The following is a 19,603-nucleotide window of genomic DNA, read 5'->3' as shown; positions in this document are numbered from 1 at the left end:
TAGTTTTTAATCACATAAATAATACAAAGTAGTTACAAATAAGCATCTGCAAGCATGATTTAAAACTTTACAAATTTGTTGGACATGATGCTAAATTAGATCTCTGCTTTGATTAATACTTTTGTGATATGTACCTAATATTAATCAGTAATTCTCTCAAAATATTATTTACTCATACCTATTAGTCTTGCTTTACTGTTAGGCTTTGTCTGACACATCATTTCCCAAATACCTGTGGTTTGAGAAAAAAATGTTCATTATTTTGACAAGGATTAAAAAAGACAAGACAAGACTACAACTTTTGTTGAGGCTCTTGTAAGATTATTCTGTATTGTAGTACAGTAAAAAATCCATTTTGTTCAGCAGTATTTTGCTGCCATATGTATCTTTGGAGTGTCTTAGCTTTCCCCCTCCCCGGGAGGGCAAAATTTCAAGTTGTTTAACATAGTATTGCTTTGCTCTGCCTAACAATCCAGCTGAATGTACAAAAATAACCCAACATCTTAAAGCAGTTTTTAAAGTGACGTTCAGTTCTGACACTGAATACTTACCTTCCTATCTAACTAACTATTGCAACATAAGGAATTCTGCATTTAATATTAACAGAAAAGTGTTCCTGCTTATTTGACATTAATATCATTTTTGAAGGACTCAGCGTTGCATTCAAGGCCACTTTATAAAAGCATTGTGTTGCTCATCCTAATTCAGTCTGACATACATTCCAATAACACTACCTCCCCTCCAGAGTTTAAAGCTAAATTTATGGCTGAGCATTGTGAAGTGCATCATTTAAAAATGGTTTCAACCCAAAACATCTAATAAATAAATAATGTGTATGGCTACTCAGTAGTAGACTTTCCAGACTAGAAATCATTCCATCGGATACTCAACAGTCCACTATCGTAGAGGGCTGTCAGATAAATCTTATAGTAGCTGCATTTATGTCCTGTAAATCACATGTTATTGTCTGAGCCTTCTGCCAGGTCATCTATTCTTTTCCCATTTATCAGAAATGCATATAGTACATTGAAACTAGAAATACCATCTAGTCTGGGCCCAGCTTCCTGTCCAAGTAATTAAAAGAGCCAAAAGAATGAAATCCTCAGCATCGTGTTACTTTTAAATGAATCATGTCCTTAATGTATTTAGATCTACTTCTTTGCTACTGTAGTACACCATTCTTATATAAAGGTATTGTTAGATTCTATTTGGAGTAAAAACACTGCTGATTTCTGTAGGGTTGCACATGCAGATTCAAGTGCATGTAAGTGAACATTCCCATGTGCACAATGATTTATTTATCAGATCTATTAACTGAGCTATTTCTCTGAATTAATTGTATTGAAGCTTATTAAAATTCAGTCTTTTAAAATACTCTCTGCTCTAAAATATTTTTGTTCGATGTTGCACATCTATTTGTATTTTAAACCCTTTTTTTGGAGAGGATATCAGGTGGTGCATATGACGCATCCAGAAAAGGCTGTGAGTTCTGCCATCCTATCTGTATCCTGTTCCTTTGGATTAAAATTGTTATTTTCAGATTACTTTGAATTACGGTAATAGGTGAAAATTCTATGTAACTCTTACAATTGCAAAAGAAAAGACTTTTGTATAAGTGGTGGAAGAGCAAGAACCACTAAATCGTCATGGGACTCTCATGTAAGATCAGCATTTTTTACTTCAGATGATCTGATTTAGAATAAGCCCTCAACTTTCAGCTATAAGAAGTAAAATCCCTGCTCCAGTAGACCCATTTAAAAAAAAAAAAAGATTTCTTGTATCCTAGTCAGGATTATGAAAACTTACTTAATGCACAAAAAGGAATCAGAAATCTGCACTTAAGTGACTCCTAATAAAATACCTTGACTATCTGGCATGCTGCCTAGAAAAATCAGTGCCTCAGGTTCCCTCTGAAATTGCCCGTGACTTGGTGTGGATACACCTGTAACTTAAAAAAAACATAGTGATAAGCTAAGGCAGGGTTAGGCAAACCTAAGGCCTGGGGGCTGGATGCAGCCCAATCGCCTTCTCAATCCGGTCCGTGGACGGTCCGGGAATCAGCGTGTTTTTATATGAGTAAAATGCATCCTTTTATTTAAAATGCATCTCTGGGTTATTTGTGGGGCACAGGAATTCGTTCATTTCTCCCCCCCCCCCCAAAAAAAATATAGTCTGGCCCACCACATGGTCTGAGGGACGGTGGACCAGCCCACGGCTGAAAAAGGTTGCTGACCCCTGAGCTAAGGTACTTACTCAGGGCAAGGCTTTTGTGATCTATTATACTTATCTGAGTAGCCTAATTGCTTACAAGATCTCAATTCAAGGGGACCCATATTCAACTTTCATGTAACAATCACATCATTGAAATCTTGGGTACGACCCATGCGGCAAGCATCCAAACCTTTTCAAAACATAGATGACTGCAAACTATAGAGAATAAACATTCTGAGAAGCATCTCAATTGTCTGGATAGTTAATTTCAAGGTTCACATTGCAAAATCCATGTTATATTATCCCTGGGTTGAAAGTGAAACTGCTCATAGAAATCAATAAAGAAATCCGGGATCAGGCTATAGTTCTGATTTGGTGCTAGAATGTTCACCCAGAAAGGAAAAGTGGTAGCAAAAGGACAATTTCAAACTCTTGTAACTTAAAGTCTTATTTAGCAAGAAGCTGTGTGTGTTATGTGGGGTTTGGTGCATGGCACATCTCCTGCGCAATCATACATACTTAAGTCGTTGATTTCTCCAAGAAATGCTTCCAATAAGAGGGCTGTTGAAATGGGACATTCAGGACATGCCATTCTCATCTCCTCCCTCTCCCTTTATATGCTACAAACAATCTTTTACAAAGTCGTAACTTGCTTACTTGGATAACTGGTATCAATATGTGGGACCTCCTGTATGTTTCTGCCTTCACTGCTTAAACTGCTTACTTGGAAAATAGCAGAGTTCAGTTTCTTCAACACAGGACAGGAATGGGAACCTGTGACCTTCAGATGTTGCTATACTAAATTTCCACCATCTCTAACCATTGACCATGCTGGCTGGGACAGATGGGAGTTGTAGTCTAACAATTATTGGAGGGCCGCAGGTTCCCAACCTGGCATAGCAGAGTATCAAGCTGGAAATAAAAACTCCCTAATTTATTTAAATGTCTGGGTTCTTTAAAGGGTTTATTATAAATGCTGCCTTCGAATTCCGGGAAAGTCTGTGGAGGTTGAACACAAATGCCATGTTTATAAAGCAATGACGCTGATTTGGAAATTCAGATGGGCCCTTTCCTTCTCATGTTTGAATTCCAAAAAGATAATTACTCACAGTGAATTATCGTAGTGACGTGAGCACAACTTCCTCTCTGTTTCACATTGGAATGTAGGAATCTCAGTGCTGTCAAAAGCACTCCAATAGGGGCTGGGAGGTGGAAAAGGGTTTCTTGATCAAACATAGAGGCACCAAGCACATACAGCCTATTTTCTTCTTCTTCCAACTTGCAGAACATTCCCACCCCCACACCCAAAAAGAGAAAACTTTGATCCTGAGGAGGAAACGTACTTTTAGATTCATCAGAGTGAAGATTTTTCTAGACTAGCCTAACTGGTCTAAACATTGTGTAGTGTTCAAGATAAGACTCTCTATGCTTAAAGGATGTTGGAGACCATCTCTTGAATACCAGAAACACTTATACATATTAAGGAACATACGCAAAACAAAGCAGTACTTTAACATAAATTACAGATATGTAGTCCTGCTGTTTGGTGTGTGCACACATGCTTCAGTTTCCCTTAATTATTTTAGTGACCACACTTGAAAAATTGCATTATTCTAATATATATAAATTCAGTATTTTCAGTAAGGGGTTTTATTTGATGGGGGCGGGGGCAAAACAGCAGAGCAATTGTAAGTTAAAGTATCCCACTGCAGATGTTAAGAACTAAAAGGTCATAATTTAGCTGCAGAAGCAAGGGCCCCGTCCTCCCCCTCAAACCTCAAGGCATCCTATTGCTTCATTCGCACACTAGGACTTAAAAAACCCAACCATTTAAGGTGAATTTTGTGCTAAGAGAGCACACCCTGTGGTTTGGCAGTCTAGTCAGAAGGATGATACCATGCTGGTTTTCTAACTGGATCTTTGAACAATATTCTCATGGGTGGTAAATGTAAAACAAAGTAATATCAACTGGCACTTAATTCTGTGAGCTCCCTGCTGATTGGGCTAGGCAGTGAAATAGAGCTCTTCCTGACAGGAAGTCAGCCTATAAGTGTGGAGACCCCTGAACATAAAGTGTGCTTTAATTTGAGAACCTGCTGTTTTACAGCTTTTCTCTTTAATTTGAGAGCTTAGGAAAAAGGGGCTAGACTAGGGGAATGGATGCAAGCTGACTGGCCGTAGGATAGAAAGTCTAGAGTGTGGTAGCAATTGTGTGCTTTTTACACCAATTATAAATGTGGGAGCAGTTATTTTGAGGCAATTTAGATAGTTTCTTGCTACCCAGGCTTGATTTTAAACCTGATACTGCAACATATAAATCACTTACCTGTGTAGGCTTTCCACACAGATGGCTGTGTTTAAAAAGTACTTACTACATGCACTAGCCTCTACATGTTCAGCTTTAGCATGCTACCATTGTGTCTGCCAGGCTCAGATTGCTGGCCTATTTAGGATGCTTACATATGGGACAGCAGACATAGTAAGTGCTGTTTTAAACTAGAATGCAGAGCACTGGCATGGACAAATGAAAGCTGTGTGGCAGGTTTAAATTGGGCCTTGCAAGAGCCAATAGGCACTGTAGTTACAGAGTCTGATACTGAGAGGACATTTTCCCTCATAACTTTATTAGTGATATGATATCCAATATTAGTTGCCCTCAGAGCAGAATGTTTGTGTTCAGTTTTTGGCATCCAGTGTTTGTTTTGTTTTCGAACAGAGAAGAGATAATATTTAATTCAAAAGAGGTGTCTGGCCAGCTTGGTTGTAAGCAGTGCTCCCCCCCCCCCGAAAAATAGGTGCTGGTACTCATCATGAAGGGATGCGGGTGGCACTGTGGGTTAAACCACAGAGCCTAGGGCTTGCCGGTCAGAAGGTCGGCAGTTTGAATCCCCGCAACGGGGTGAGCTCCTGTTGCTCAGTCCCTGCTCCTGCCAACCTAGCAGTTCGAAAGCACGTCAAAGTGCAAGTAGATAAATAGTTACCGCTCCGGCGGGAAGGTAAACGGCGTTTCCGTGCGCTGCTCTGGTTTGCCAGAAGCGGCTTAGTCATGCTGGCCACATGACCCGGAAGCTGTACGCCGGCTCCCTCGGCCAATAAAGCGAGATGAGCGCCGCAACCCCAGAGTCGGCCAGGACTGGACCTAATGGTCAGGGGTCCCTTTACCCTTTACCTTTACTCATCATGAAGTTGTTACAGTAAGTGCCACACCTTTTAACAACAACAAAAAGAGGTGCCAGTACTGCATACCTTTGAGTACTCCCTGGAGAAAAAATCTGGCTGTAGGAGTTGCCCGATGGAGATGTACAAGGTGCCATCCAACCATCTTAGGGACTCTATTCCAGATTTGTGTAGGGTTTGCTCCTTACCCTTTTCTTCTCCCAAAGATATCCCACAAGGCAGCAGTGGTTTAGAATCAAGAGCTTTCCTTTCCTAGATGGGCTGCCTTTCCAGGTTGGTGAGCCCCACCTGTCCCTCACTTCCCTCTACAACATGTACAGAAACCTCCTTCTTGACAATTGGATTCATTATTAGTCTTGCCCACTCAATCAACTGGAGCCTATATTCGCATTCAGGGGAAATCCCTAACTCATCAAGGGTTTGAGAACCATTGGCTACCCTCACCTGGTTTAGCTGGCCAGTTGAAGCAGTTTCCTGGGTGTGGCCACTGTTGCATGCTGACGGCTTCTGGGAGCCACAGGTGACAGCTGAGTGCACGGTAGGGACCAAAGGTGGGCAAAATACCCCAGAAGGAGCTTGATGTGTCTCACACCATGGGTACTACTCTCCTACACTATATATTCACATTTAGGAGCTGCAGCAAAATACTGCTGTGTGGAGTAGTCCAAACCAAGAATGCCAGCCAGCAAGCCATGCTTTCCCCAGGATAGCATCCCACTCCCCTCCCCCCAAGTTTTCTGTTCATTCAGCCCCACATTTGGAGGAAGTATGCTTCTGTATACCACGTGCTGGAAACCACAGTAGGGGAGAGTGTTCTTGTGCTCAGGTCCTGTTGGCAGGTTTCCGATAGGCATCTGGTTAGCTATTTTGTGAGAACCGGATGCTGAACTAGTTGGCTATTGGCCTGACTCAGCAGGTCTCTACTTACAGTACTTCATAGTAACTACATACAGTACTTCATAGCATTCTGCAACCACTAAGCCTGCTCAGAACACACTGTTGGGGGGAATCTTCCCCCTCCCTTCCTTCATAAACATACTACAAATGTTTGGGTCCTCCAACTCATACCTACCTTTTGTACATGCATGTTGCTGTTTTAGTTACACAAGAATTGGAGAAGGAGTTGACTATTAATATACAGGATTTGTTCAGTTAGTTCCCTTTGTTTTAGCCTTTAGGTTACATATTGATAGATTTTTGTTTCTGGGCATTTGGATTACATTAACTTTTCTTCTGCTACAAATGGTTTTAGTGTTGCTCTGGTCTTTAGCTCTCACTTCTTTTGTATTTTATTGTTGTTCTTATTTCATATATTTGCATCTCTATTTTAACTGTGTAAGCTGGATCGGGGGTTCTTGTAGGTGAAAGGTGGTGTAAAAATTTCCTAAATGAATAATGAATGAATGAATAAGAGTAGGTTTTTACATTTTTCTTTAGAGTGCACAAGGATGTGCCAACAATGTGACAGGTGGCCAGATTTTTTTTTGTTTTTTGTTCCTGTGGTTGAATCATTTGGATGTTTGATGTGATGCTTACCCAATGAATCATGCCATCAGCAAAATATATTTTTGTTCAGAGGTCCTAGCTAAGACCACTGTACAGTACCACAAGTGGTTGAAAATCCTGTGGCATATGGAGAATATTAACATGTGTTTTAATCTGGTTTTTAGCTTGTCCTTGATATAATTATTTAGTTTTAAATGCCTTTAACTGGGTTTTTAATGACAATTATGTTTTATTATTTTTGTAAACTGCTTTGAGGTTTTATTATGATAAAGCAATGTATAAATCTTGTGAAATAAGTAAATAAATATTGAATTTTGTGAGCCTGCTATATAGGTATGTTTTACAAACATATGCACCATATGGCTTTGAAGGAAAACTTTATGCTGGAAGGAATGAAGTTAGTATTTAAAACACGATAATTTTATCAGTACATGGTATGGCAGTATGAAATTAGTGCTTATTTCTTTTGAAAGATAAAAATAGTACCTCTGCAGTTTGTGTCTACAAAAGTTCATTGTGGCCTTGAATTCTCTATTTAAGTATTAAAATTAAATTCTCGTTATAAGGTAATTTCAGGTATTTACTGCACAACAATATAACACCAGTTTATAGGAAGCCTGCTCGGAGTGGAATACACAGAATGGTTAAACAGCAGGGGAGTCTTCTGCTTTTAGTTAAAAACTGCTGTTTCTGTATGGCATATTTACAACTTATTTAATTCTTAATGTAGTGTGCTGTGGGACTGAGCATACGAAAAAGAGTAGAAAGAGCTCTGCTTTCTGTGTCTAAGGCTATTACTTGCTGTACAATAATAAAGGCACTATTTTATTGGGTTAGTTGTAATTAACTTCAGCACTATGCATTCATATAAATCATTCTCAATCTGTTTTCTTTGCATTTTCCTTCCTTTAACTGAGTTAGCATAGTTGTTTTCAAATGTTGTTTTTCCTATAAGGAATAAAGCTGTAATAGCCTTTCTCGAAATAGACTCGTAGAGCTAATTATTCTAATAATTATTTAATCTGCATTGATAGAGTCTTAATGCAATTTTTACAAATGGTTATGGATCAGTTTTTTGGCTATGGTCTGGATTTGACCATGAACATTAAAAACAGATTTATCTATTACCAGAACTCCCCTTCCTTGGGAGGGGGTGTTATTACTGTTTCTTTCCTTGCTTCTTTGTCTTGATCTGAGTGCCCCCCCCCAAAAAAAACCCCCTAGTACTTAACACTTTCAGGCACTGAATAGAACCTCAATATACATTAAGTGTCAGATTTACACATAATTTCCATGGTGTTTCCTTTTTCCAGTGTTATACCAAATCTTCCCCTTCTCCAGTCTCAAATGGCAGATGTAGGACACACATTGGAGTGTACCAGTTTCTTGGACTATTTCATATGAAATAAAAGTGAATACCCTAAAGCTCATTTTTGGCTTTGGTAAATTAAATTCTTTAACTAGTGTAATGTGACTTTAAAATCTTGGATCATTACTGCCTTTGTTTTGATGACAAGAGCAATAGTTTTCAACTGTAATGGAATAAAAAGTACTTTCTGCTTATATTGTGTAGTGTTTTGTTTTTTTTAGCCTTATAAAAATAATTAGCCTCTATATAGTTCTAATGGCAGCCTTGAAAGTTTTAGCCTGGAGCAGCCTCTAATGAACAGCCCTTGTTTTTTTCCATTTGGGCTTTGAGATTCCCTAAAGACTTGACTTCAGACCTCAGAGGGCAGCAGCTGCCATTTGTCTTGAGTACTAGTGTTGCGAAATAGTCAGACCACGTACTAATAGAACACATTTGTACAATTCAGTACATAGATGCTTGATAGAGGTTTAATGATGATCATCTGTTGAGAGCTTGTAGATGGGTGGACTTAGAGCAACTTCTATTGCACCTTATCAAAATAATACCATCTGTATTGATCAGGTGGATAATGTTGCTTGGCTTTTTGGTGTGTGTTTTTACAGACCACTATGTTTTTATATTAAAAATCTCTTTTCTTATAAATTTCTAAGAAATCTTGAAGTGCTTAATGCCTCAGATCTGTGCAAAGGTGTTCAGCTGCATAACTGACAAAACTGAACTCTTACATACTGTCCCTTCTCGTATACCATAAATAATAAAACTGGAGGGGGTCCTGTAGTAGGCCATCCTTTCCAATGCTCTGCTTCTTGCAAGAAATGCAGGGCTAGAGCATTCCCACCAAGCCCACTACCCCTTGAGGTAGCTGGTTCAATTGCCAAACTTCCCTTTTCATGTCAACACATTTCTCCAAACGCTTTGCCAAAATCCACCCTTCTGTCATAAAATTATAGAATCATGAAATTTTAGAGTTGGAAGGGACTACAAGAGTCATCCAGCCCAATTCCCTGCAATGCAGGAGTCTCAGGTAGAGAGATGGCCATCCAATCTCTACTTGAAAACCTCCAAGGAAGGAGAGTCCATCACCTCTTGTAGGAGTCTTTTCCACTGTTCATATAGCTCTTACTGTCAGAAAGTTATTCCTGTGTTTAATCAGACTCTCCTTTTTTTCACTTGAACTTGAATCATAACTAATTCCCTCAACTGTTCCTCATAAGGCTTGGCTTCCATACTCTTGATCATCTTGGTCACCCTCACCTGCACATGTTCCAGCTTGTCAATTGTGGCACCAAGAACTGGACACAGTACTCCAGGTGTGGTCTGACCAGGGCAGAATAGAGCAGTACTATTACTCCCTTTTATCAGCATACTACAGTGGTACCCCGCAAGACGAACGCCTCGCAAGACGGAAAACCCGCTAGACGAAAGGGTTTTCCGTTTTGGAGGCGCTTCGCAAAACGAATTTCCCTATGGGCTTGCTTCGCAAGACGAAAGCCCATAGGGAAATCTCCGGGGACCTCTTTTAAATGCTAACGGTGGGGAGCAAAGCCTTCCCCCCCCTCCGGCCTTCAGAAGAGGTCCAGGAAGGCTGGTGGGGGCCGAAAGGCTTTGCTCCCCACCGCCAGCATTTTAAAAGCAGTCCGGGATAGCAGGGAAGCGCTTCCCGCTATCCCGGACGGCTTTTGAAGGCAGGAGAGGTCCGCGAAGCCTGGGCGCGCTGATCTCAGCGTGCGCAGGCTTCGGCATGCCGGCAACTCACCGCAAGCAACGGCAGCGCTGCCGCTGCTTGCGGAGAGGTCCGCGAAGCCTGGGCGCGCTGATCTCAGCGCGCGCAGGCTTCGGCATGCCGGCAACTCACCGCAAGCAGCGGCAGCGCTGCCGCTGCTTGCGGAGAGGTCCGCGAAGCCTTGGCCGGACAGCTTTTGAAGGCAGGCGGGGGGCAAATGTCTTTTTCTCCGCTCTTCCGGGAGGGCTTTTAAAGGCAGGCAGGACCTCTTCTGAAGGCTGGCGGGGGGCAAAAGTCTTTGTCCCCCCTGCCTGCCTTCCCAGGGGCTTTTAAATCACCCCGGACAGCGGAGAAGTCCTCCGCTGTCCGGGGCAATTTTAAAATGCCGCCCGCCAGCATTTTAAGATCGCCCCGGACAGCGGAGAAGCCCTCCGCTGTCCCGGGGTTTTTTAAAATGCTGGGGGTGGGAAGAAAAGCCCTTGTCCCCCCCCCCCCAGCCTTCAGAAGAGGTCGGGGGACAGACTGTCCCCGGACCTGGTCTGAAGTCGGTTTCCCTAGGAACGCATTAATTGATTTTCAATGCATTCCTATGGGAAACCGTGCATCGCAAGACGAAAAACTCGCAAGAAGAAAAAACTTGCGGAACGAATTAATTTCGTCTTGCGAGGCACCACTGTATAATTCTGTTGATGCAGCGTAGAATACTATTAGCTTATTTCCCCCCCTCAAGAGCCAGTGTGGTGCAGTGGTTAAGAGCAGTAGACTCGTAATCTGGTGAACCGGGTTCGCGTCTCCGCTCCTCCACATGCAGCTGCTGGGTGACCTTGGGCTAGTCACACTTCTCTGAAGTCTCTCAGCCCCACTCACCTCACAGAGTGTTTGTTGTGGGGGAGGAAGGGAAAGGAGAATGTTAGCCACTTTGAGACTCCTTCGGGTAGTGATAAAGCGGGATATCAAATCCAAACTCCTCCTCCTCCTCCTCCTCTTCTTCTTCTTCTTCTTCTTCTTCTTCTTCTTCTTCTGGTTGCTGTATCATACTATTGACTCATGTTAAGCTTGTGGTCTACTAAGACCCCTAGATCCTTTTCACATGTAGCATTGCCAATTCACTTGTCCCCACCTTAGATTTGCAAAATGTGTTATTCCTGCCTACACGTGGATCCTTACATTTTCCCCTGTTGAAATTCATTTTGTTAGTTTGTGCCCAGTTCTCCAATCTGCTAACACCGTCTTGAATCCTAATTCTGTCTTCAGTGGCATAATTGTCTAACCCCCCCCACCCTCTGGTTTGGTGTCATCAGCAAGTTGGTACAGATGCTGAACACTAGAATTGACATTTGGAGTTTCCCTTGGGGAGCTCTGAATGTAGCTTTGCAACATCAAATGCTTTTGAAGTATCTGTATTCAGTGCTTTTTTCTGGGGGTACGCAGGAGTCCACATACCCCTAAACATTTTGTGAATCTTTGTACTTTTGTCCATTTACTGTATTTATTTTTCCAAATTTGAACTATAAAATGGTGATTTTCTTGAGTCAAAACAAGAGTACCCCTAAACATTTTTTAAAGAAAATAAAGCACTGCCTGTACCCATTTATTTATTCCCTGAGTCTGTGTAAGTGGAGGAACACTTAAATGTCAGGACCTGGCTGAGACAGTAAGCAACTGTACCTGAATCAAGATCTTGAGGGGGTATGTTTTTCAGTCCAGGTTTTATGAAGTCAGTTGCTGAAGCTGGAAGAGTTGGATCTTGAGGTGGATCTGGAGGAACTGGATCTAAAATGCACCAGGAAGCAGCTACTGATTTGAAAATGCAACGTGTGAATTGACTTGGGGTGTGATGTGACCATACTGATGGGACCTTTTACTCTAAGCTAGGGGTCAGCAAACTTTTTCAGCAGGGGACTAGTCCACTGTCCCTCAGACCTTGTGGGGGGCCGGACTATATTTTGAGGGGGAAAATGAACGAATTCCTCTGCCCCACAAATAACCCAGAGATACATTTTTAAAAAATGAACATATTCTACTCATGTAAAAACACACTGATTCCCGGACCGTCCACAGGCCGGATTTAGAATTTGATTGGGCCTTAGTTTGCCTACCCATGCTCTAAGCCTTGAACCTAGCTTATTGAATACCCGGAACTGTGTATGTTCAGGCCTTAGAGCCTACATTGGAGCAGATGATCTCTGAAATTGGCAGGAAGGATGACATTTCTGGACAGATCAGACCCTGTAAAAAGAGTAGACTCCTGGCCTTCTACCTTTGCTCACCAAGAGAACGGTGCCTTCTGTCTGCTGCATTTCAGCTTCTTAATTTCCAGTTCCCAAGAAATGATTTCAAGGACCCTAAGCTGAAGAACACACCCTCTAGATGTCTCTACTGCCATCCATGGTCCTCCTTTGCCCCATGCAAAGTTCTTTTCAGCACTTTAAGGCAATTTATATCTCACAGCTACTTGCATTTTTGTCAGTGCTTAAGTATTTACTATAGATTCGCTATAGACTGCACAGTAATTATGATCATGTACATTAGCAGTAGATTTTATAGGCATAGGAAATAGTAGTCGATTAAGTTCAGCTTACAGCAGGTATGAAATTATTGACTTGGTCGATCTCCACTTGCAGTCCTTCCTTTTGAAAGTGCTGAAATGTATTCTCCAGTTATACAGCTGCATTAGTGGTCGACTCTGAGGCTTTTAACATGTTTTTCATCAGCACCTTTGGGAGAAGGATAACAAAGATCTTGACATAACAATGCAGTCAGCTCTGAGAATGTAATTGCAGTACAGGATATATGTGCTGTGTTGAAACATTGCATTAAACATGAAAGACATTGGTTGTTACATTTTTGCCCCCCTCCCCCGCCAAGCTATTAAAGCATGCTTAAGGGAGTGTTCACCTGTGGCTTAAAAAAATTTGTTTAGACTAATATTTTCTCTGATCTTTGTCTGTGATAGAGAGAGTTAAGCTGGAAAAAAACCAAGATAAATGTCTTTGCTTCTCAGTTTGGGCAATTTCTGTTTTCAGTAATTAAGTTCTGAAGCACTACACTGAGTGTGATTCAAGGTGAAAGCCATTGTTTGAAGACAAAAACATGTGCATGATGTCATTTAGAGAAAATGATAGTTCTTCATTTATATCCCCACCTTCCAACACTTCTCCTGCCAATGTTTTGTGAGGGAATGCTAAAACAAGTGAAGAGGCATGTTGGCAAAAGAATAGAAACATCTAGGCAGGATAAACAATCACTTTAGTGCCCATTGTTGTGGTATACAACTGTATACTCCAAAAAATTGTAGCAACAAAAATACATAATTATGATTGATAGCTTTATAGGCCTATGAGCAAAAAAAAACAACCCCACACAAAATGCTTCTACTTATTCAGATGTGTTGTTATTTTGTAAATTGAGGCATGCCTATAGAGGAAGGCACAAGGGAACTTCCCAAACACCCTGTGGGTTGCATACCTCATTTATTTTGCAGTATTTTCATGGTAGCAGTGCCATGGGCCAGCTGCTGATTGGACTGTTTCTTGAGGTGCCAAGGCTTGTTCAGCAATCTAGCTCTCTTGGTTGGTATTAATAAAATATTGAGGTTTGTGATGAGAGCTGATAAGGTGTAGTGCCTTAGATTAAGGAAACCTGAGATCAAAACTGTGCTTGGTGATGAAGCTTCCTTTGGCAAGAGGCTGCCCCAGAGGGGAAGAAGGACTCATCTATAGTCTCTGCCTAAAGACCAGGGACGCGGGTGGCGCTGTGGGTAAAAGCCTCAGCGCCTAGGGCTTGCCGATCGAAAGGTCGGCGGTTCGAATCCCTGCGGCAGGGTGCGCTCCCGTTGCTCGGTCCCAGCGCCTGCCAACCTAGCAGTTCGAAAGCACCCCCGGTGCAAGTAGATAAATAGGGACCGCTTTCTAGTGGGAAGGTAAACGGCGTTTCCGTGTGCGGCTCTGGCTAGCCAGAGCAGCGATGTCACGCTGGCCCCGTGACCCGGAAGTGTCTCCGGACAACGCTGGCCCCTGGCCTCTTAAGTGAGATCGGCGCACAACCCCAGAGTCTGTCAAGACTGGCCCGTACGGGCAGGGGTACCTTTACCTTTTTAAAGACCAGTAGCCTTTTGACTCTTCTTCCTCTGTCATTTAACAGTGGCCATGCAGCCAGGCTAGTTGAACTGTTTCCGTACCAAAGAGCTGTTATGAGAACTATTCCCCCCCCCCCCAATCTGTAAGCAACTCTAGGGGCCTTATCAGTTGAAGTGGGTTGTTGATTAAAAAAAGAAAAGTATTTTAAAAATATTTTTGCCTAACCTACATCTGTGGTGATGACAGGCTTAATACCTTTTCACCTTGGTATTCTCTCACCCTTGTAGTAGGAAGTCAATATGCTGAATGCTTAGTTTGAATAGCACTTTGGATGGTTCTTGTTATCTGGATAGATGTGGTCATGCTCATCAGCTGACATTGTTTACAGTACAAACAATACATGTACTGCATGAAATAAATATACAGTGGTACCTCGGGTTAAGTACTTAATTCATTCCGGAGGTCTGTTCTTAACCTGAAACTGTTCTTAACCTGAAGCACCACTTTAGCTAATGGGGCTTCCCCGCTGCCCCTGCACCACCAGAGCACAATTTCTGTTCTCATCCTGAAGCAAAGTTCTTAACCTGAGGTACTATTTCTGGGTTAGTGGAGTCTGTAACCTGAAGCGTATGTAACCCGAGGTACTACTGTACCTAGCTAGCACAACCAGTCCTTTTTTAAATTAAAGTTGTGTATATATAAATTTTGAGTTAAAATTATAATACCTTGTGTCACCATCTTAACTTTCACTATAACTGTTTCCACTGGTTTAATTAATGTAAATTTGTTCTTTTAATTACCTTTTTCACTTTTGCATCGTAGGAGTGGCAGAACTCAATACAGAAGAATGCTGGCCTAGCTTTCATTGAGCTTGTCAACGAAGGAAGGTAACTTCCTAGTTATATTAATTTCTATAATCACCATTATTCATATTGAGCAAATTCTGATTAATTTCTGTTGCTGACTTATGAAGTTCTTTGTCTACAAGTAAAGTGTTTTGGATTTGGTAGCATACATTTGCATTCCTTTAGAAATATTGTACAGTTAACTTTGTGAACCTGATTCAGCCGCTAAATCTCCTGTAGGGGTCTTTGCAGAGGTTGTCTGAACCTGGGGAGGGAGTCTTGTTAGAATAACTCAAACAAAAATGCATCTTAGACTCAGGGCAAGTGTGCCAGCGCCCCCCTCCCCGGCACAGGCTTGCTCCCATATTCTGTTGTGGTTTGGCATTTTCTCTTATCTGTAGTCATATTGATATAGTGTGCCTATGGCAGACCTGCACAGTTTGTGACCAGTAAGCTGAAACTTCCTGTTTCTACTGGTTATTCAAAGGAATGTCAACTACTTGGCAGACCCAATACATGCTTGTTGCTTGTGTTTGACTTGTTGGGGCGTGAGTTATAGAGCGCTGTTGTGGGGTCTCAGATAACTGATTTAAGGGTCTCATTAGTTACGTGTATGCATGTGAAATTTCTCAAATTGACCACTTCAGGCATTTTTTAAAAAAAGAAATAGAAAAAAGCAAGTGTACTGTATATATTACATTGGGTGCTGTGGCAGAAAGGTGGTATATAAATGCAATACATAAATATACCAACTGATTTTTGCATAAGCACCTTCACCAAAACAATTTTTGTTATAAGAAATTTCAGAGTAAGCCTAGATGTTCATACTTTTCAGTTCAGTTCATGAATACAAAGTGTGTTATAGAAAATGACAGGTCATGGCAGAAACATTAACTTTGGCATGCACTTAAATTCAGTAGAATTGTATATATTTCCTAAGTAATTCAAAAATACATAATAATCACACCAGAAGTAGTAACCATAGTGATATAGAAAATGAATAAAGCACTTAATGATTGGAAACGAAGAATATACTTATTTAGTCTCTCTTAGTAGAGTTAGAGAATCATCCACTGAAATGTAAATTTTAAATGAAGACTTGGTGAACTCTAAATCCAAAGTAATCTTTATTAGCAGAGAGATTAGCTACTCCCTCCTCCTTAGTGATTAGCACTCTCATCCTATGTCAAGTAGTAAACTCTGGCTGCTCTCCTCAGAGTGCTTTAGCCACTTTGGTAAAATGCAGAGTCAGCTGTTCAAGACAATATGAGTTGCTTCTGGTTTAAAGCTACTTTCTCAATGCAATAGAAAGCTTGCAGATAGATGAAATATTGTGGGAGAGTAAGTGTACACAAAGACCTGGAGAGGCTGATGGGTTTAATTCCAACTTTTTTTTTCATCACATAGTTAAAAATTCTCTGCAAAGAGGGATAAAGTAGGTATAGAAAGTTAACAGTATAGTGTAATCTGGGCTGTCAGAAAGGTTAGTGATGTTCATTGTTAAACTTCCCATAATTTTGGAGCTTTTGATAATGTTTTGCAAACTCTGTTTGATTGAACAAATTATGCAATGATAATGCATTATTGCTTGACGCAAGCACTGGAAAGTGTTCACTGAAAGGTATCTTTAACTTCAAGGGATTTATAAGAAGCTATAATGCGGAGTTAGAGAACAGATATAACGGCCATACTTAACAGTTTCAGATTGTGCCTGTTTGAATATAGTTCTTAATTTATAAAATTAGAGTTCTGGGGTTTGAGGCTTCCTGAAACTGAAGCCATATCCTCTGAACTACCAGTTTTCTCACTCCGTAATTTCAGATGTTTGAGATTAAGTACTTTGCACAAATTCCATGGGTGAACCCTGGTTCATATTAATCCCTGGAGATAGTGAAATTGAAGACATAGCCAGTTACATTTTATCCTGCAATCTCTATATAGCCATGAGGTTCAAAGACATTAACCCCCCTTGGTTTTTCAAATGCATCCTAAGAGGTAAAGCAAAAAACTCAGTTCCTATTTTGCAACGAGAATCTCCCTATTGTGGATTCAGATAGCAGTAGCAGTTAATATGAGAAAAGGCACAGTTTGGACAGAATGCTTCAATTTAGGGTCATTTCTAATATTTTAACGTATCTGGTAAATTAAATGCCTCATGCTGTTTCATATCTAATTGTCACTACTGGACAGCATTTACATTTTGTGAACTCAGCTGTGTACAAAGAGCGAGCAATTAGCAATATATGGTGTAAATTTGAACATATAATATTTTCATCTAACACAGTATAGTATTAATATTTCAAATATCAGCATTTCAAAAGGAATAATTGCATATACTATAGGGGGTGCTTGCTGTATGTTCATTTATGTAACACACAGCCCTAAACTATCTTTCTCCACCACCCTCCATATGTTGATAGCAGGAGCGGGTGTTAGGATAGCATTTAGGTGCCTCTCTCATGGCTGCCGGGATGCGGGTGGCACTGTGGGTTAAACCACAGAGCCTAGGGCTTGCCGATCAGAAGGTCGGCGGTTCGAATCCCCGCAACGGGGTGAGCTCCCGTTGCTCGGTCCCTGCTCCTGCCAACCTAGCAGTTCAAAAGCACGTCAAAGTGCAAGTAGATAAATAGGTACCGCTCCGGCGGGAAGGTAAATGGCGTTTCCGTGTGCTGCTCTGGTTCGCCAGAAGCAGCTTAGTCATGCTGGCCACATGACCTGGAAGCTGTACGCCGGCTCCCTCAGCCAATAAAGCAAGATGAGCACCGCAACCCCAGAGTCAGCCACGACTGGACCTAATGGTCAGGGGTCCCTTTACCTTATGGCTGCCAGCATGACTGGTGATGAAGGAGTTTGCTCTGGTCACCTGAAGGCTGTTGAATCTTGTGCTGGACGGGAAAAACAAAAATAAATCCAAATACATCCTCCCACCTCTTGCAAAAGTATGTGAACTGCTGTAGAATGTACATATGATTATACTTTATTCACTTAGTACATACAGTTATATTTTATTTATTTATTAGATTTAAATCCTGCCTTTCCACTGGAGACCTTGAAGCTGCTCATAGCATTTATAAAATGCAGTGGATAAATCATACACATTAAAACAAAACGAAGCCTGTGCAGCTGGAGCAAGAGCCTAGTGTTATCTTCACCTGGCTTCCTTTCTCTCCTGCTCCACCCTCCCCCAGGGCAGCTGGTGGTGGAAGACCATGTGGTAGAAATCTTGTTTGAGTATTTAGGGAACTGTGTTTGCGGCTGCTTTCATTCCGTTGACGTTTCCTGGGATCCAGACCATTTGCTTGCTATAGGGCATAAATTATTAGTGTAATTTATAGGTTTCTGTAATCTACATTAAAATACATTTGCTTTTGATTCTTCCCCCCGCCCAACAACTTGCTTAAAAAGAAAACAGCTTCAACATAGCTCAGCTGTTAATAGGGAAACCTAACAGCTTCAGCAATGGACTTGTTAATGATACGCGCCTTGCCCAGACAGAACAGAACACTGGTTCCTCAGTGTGTTAAGAGCACTGTGCTATCTAGACTAATAATGTGTTCATCAAGGGCCAAGGTCATAACGATATGAATGAGGTGAAGGCAGGTCAGAAATACATAAACTTGGAAGCTAGTCCTTAGCACTGCAACCCAATATGTGTACTTTAGTTCTCAAAATTCAGAGTTGTAGGGAAAGATTTATTCTGTATGTTACAATGATGGGCTTCTTTCCTTAAAGCATGTAAAGTTAACTATTAAGATTGAAGTATGCTTTGTACATTTGAGAACCTTAATAAATATTAAGAACATATTTTTTTTAACAGGCCCCTCTTCTACAGTTAACACCAGCTGCTTTTCTCTTATATATGACTGGACAGGATATTCATGTACAGATACTGAACAATATTTATCTGTTTTTCATTCCACTGTTCACCACTTACGCTCTACTGTGCACCATATTGCAAAATTATTTTTCACAAATTTATTATTCTTACTTCGGTTATAAACTTTGGTGTATTTACAATTTATGTGACTGAAGTATCAGTTCTGAATTGGAAAAATAGGCCGATTTTATTGCAGCTTTTGCCACCCTGTTGCCCTCCAGATGTTTTGGACAACAACTCCCAACAGCATGATGGTACTACTAGGAAATGTAGTCCAAAAATACTTGGAGGGCAACAGATGGGCAAAGGCTATTCCACTGGATACTCATACAAGTCAAAGATCATGACTCTACATAAAAAATTGTCCAGTAGCACCTTAGAGACCAACTAAGTTTGTTCTGGGTATAAACTTTCGTGTGCATGCTTACACCCAGAACAAATATAGTTGGTCTCTAAGGTGCTACTGGACAGGGTTTTTTTTTATTATTTATTTCGACTGTGTCAGACCAACATGGCTACATACCGGAATCATGACTCTACACTTAGAGATAGATTACTAAATCATGGTTGCAATCAACCAGTTAAAGAATCATTCATCTGTTAATTATCTGCCTTTTTTACCTGCCTATATAAAATATCCTTAAATGCAGCTATATTCCTGCTATAACTCCCCCCCCCCCATCCACAATTCTACTAGCTTGCTACCTTATTATCTCTTGCTGGTCCTTATTTTCTGCCCAGAACTCCTATATCATCTCTCTTTTCAAAACCTGCTTTTTCCACTAAGCCTTCGGCTTAACCCTTCTGCTTTCATCC

General features: G+C 41.1%; 1 protein-coding gene across 6 annotated transcripts in view; it reads left to right on the top strand.

The window, feature by feature from the left end:
* LRBA (LPS responsive beige-like anchor protein) overlaps nucleotides 1-19,603 on the top strand; it is a 359,792-nt gene that overhangs the window by 107,217 nt on the left and 232,972 nt on the right. For all 6 annotated transcript variants that reach the window (XM_028742867.2, XM_028742869.2, XM_028742865.2 and 3 more), the window contains one exon: nucleotides 14,888-14,952. In XM_028742867.2, the coding sequence (XP_028598700.2) occupies nucleotides 14,888-14,952 (65 nt within the window). The remainder of the gene's footprint in view (nucleotides 1-14,887; nucleotides 14,953-19,603) is intronic.

The sequence above is a fragment of the Podarcis muralis genome, chromosome 9, assembly GCF_964188315.1.
Source record: "Podarcis muralis chromosome 9, rPodMur119.hap1.1, whole genome shotgun sequence".
Lineage (NCBI taxonomy): Eukaryota > Metazoa > Chordata > Lepidosauria > Squamata > Lacertidae > Podarcis > Podarcis muralis.
Note: the sequence above shows the minus strand (reverse complement) of the source record. Positions and strands in the feature narration are given on the sequence as shown.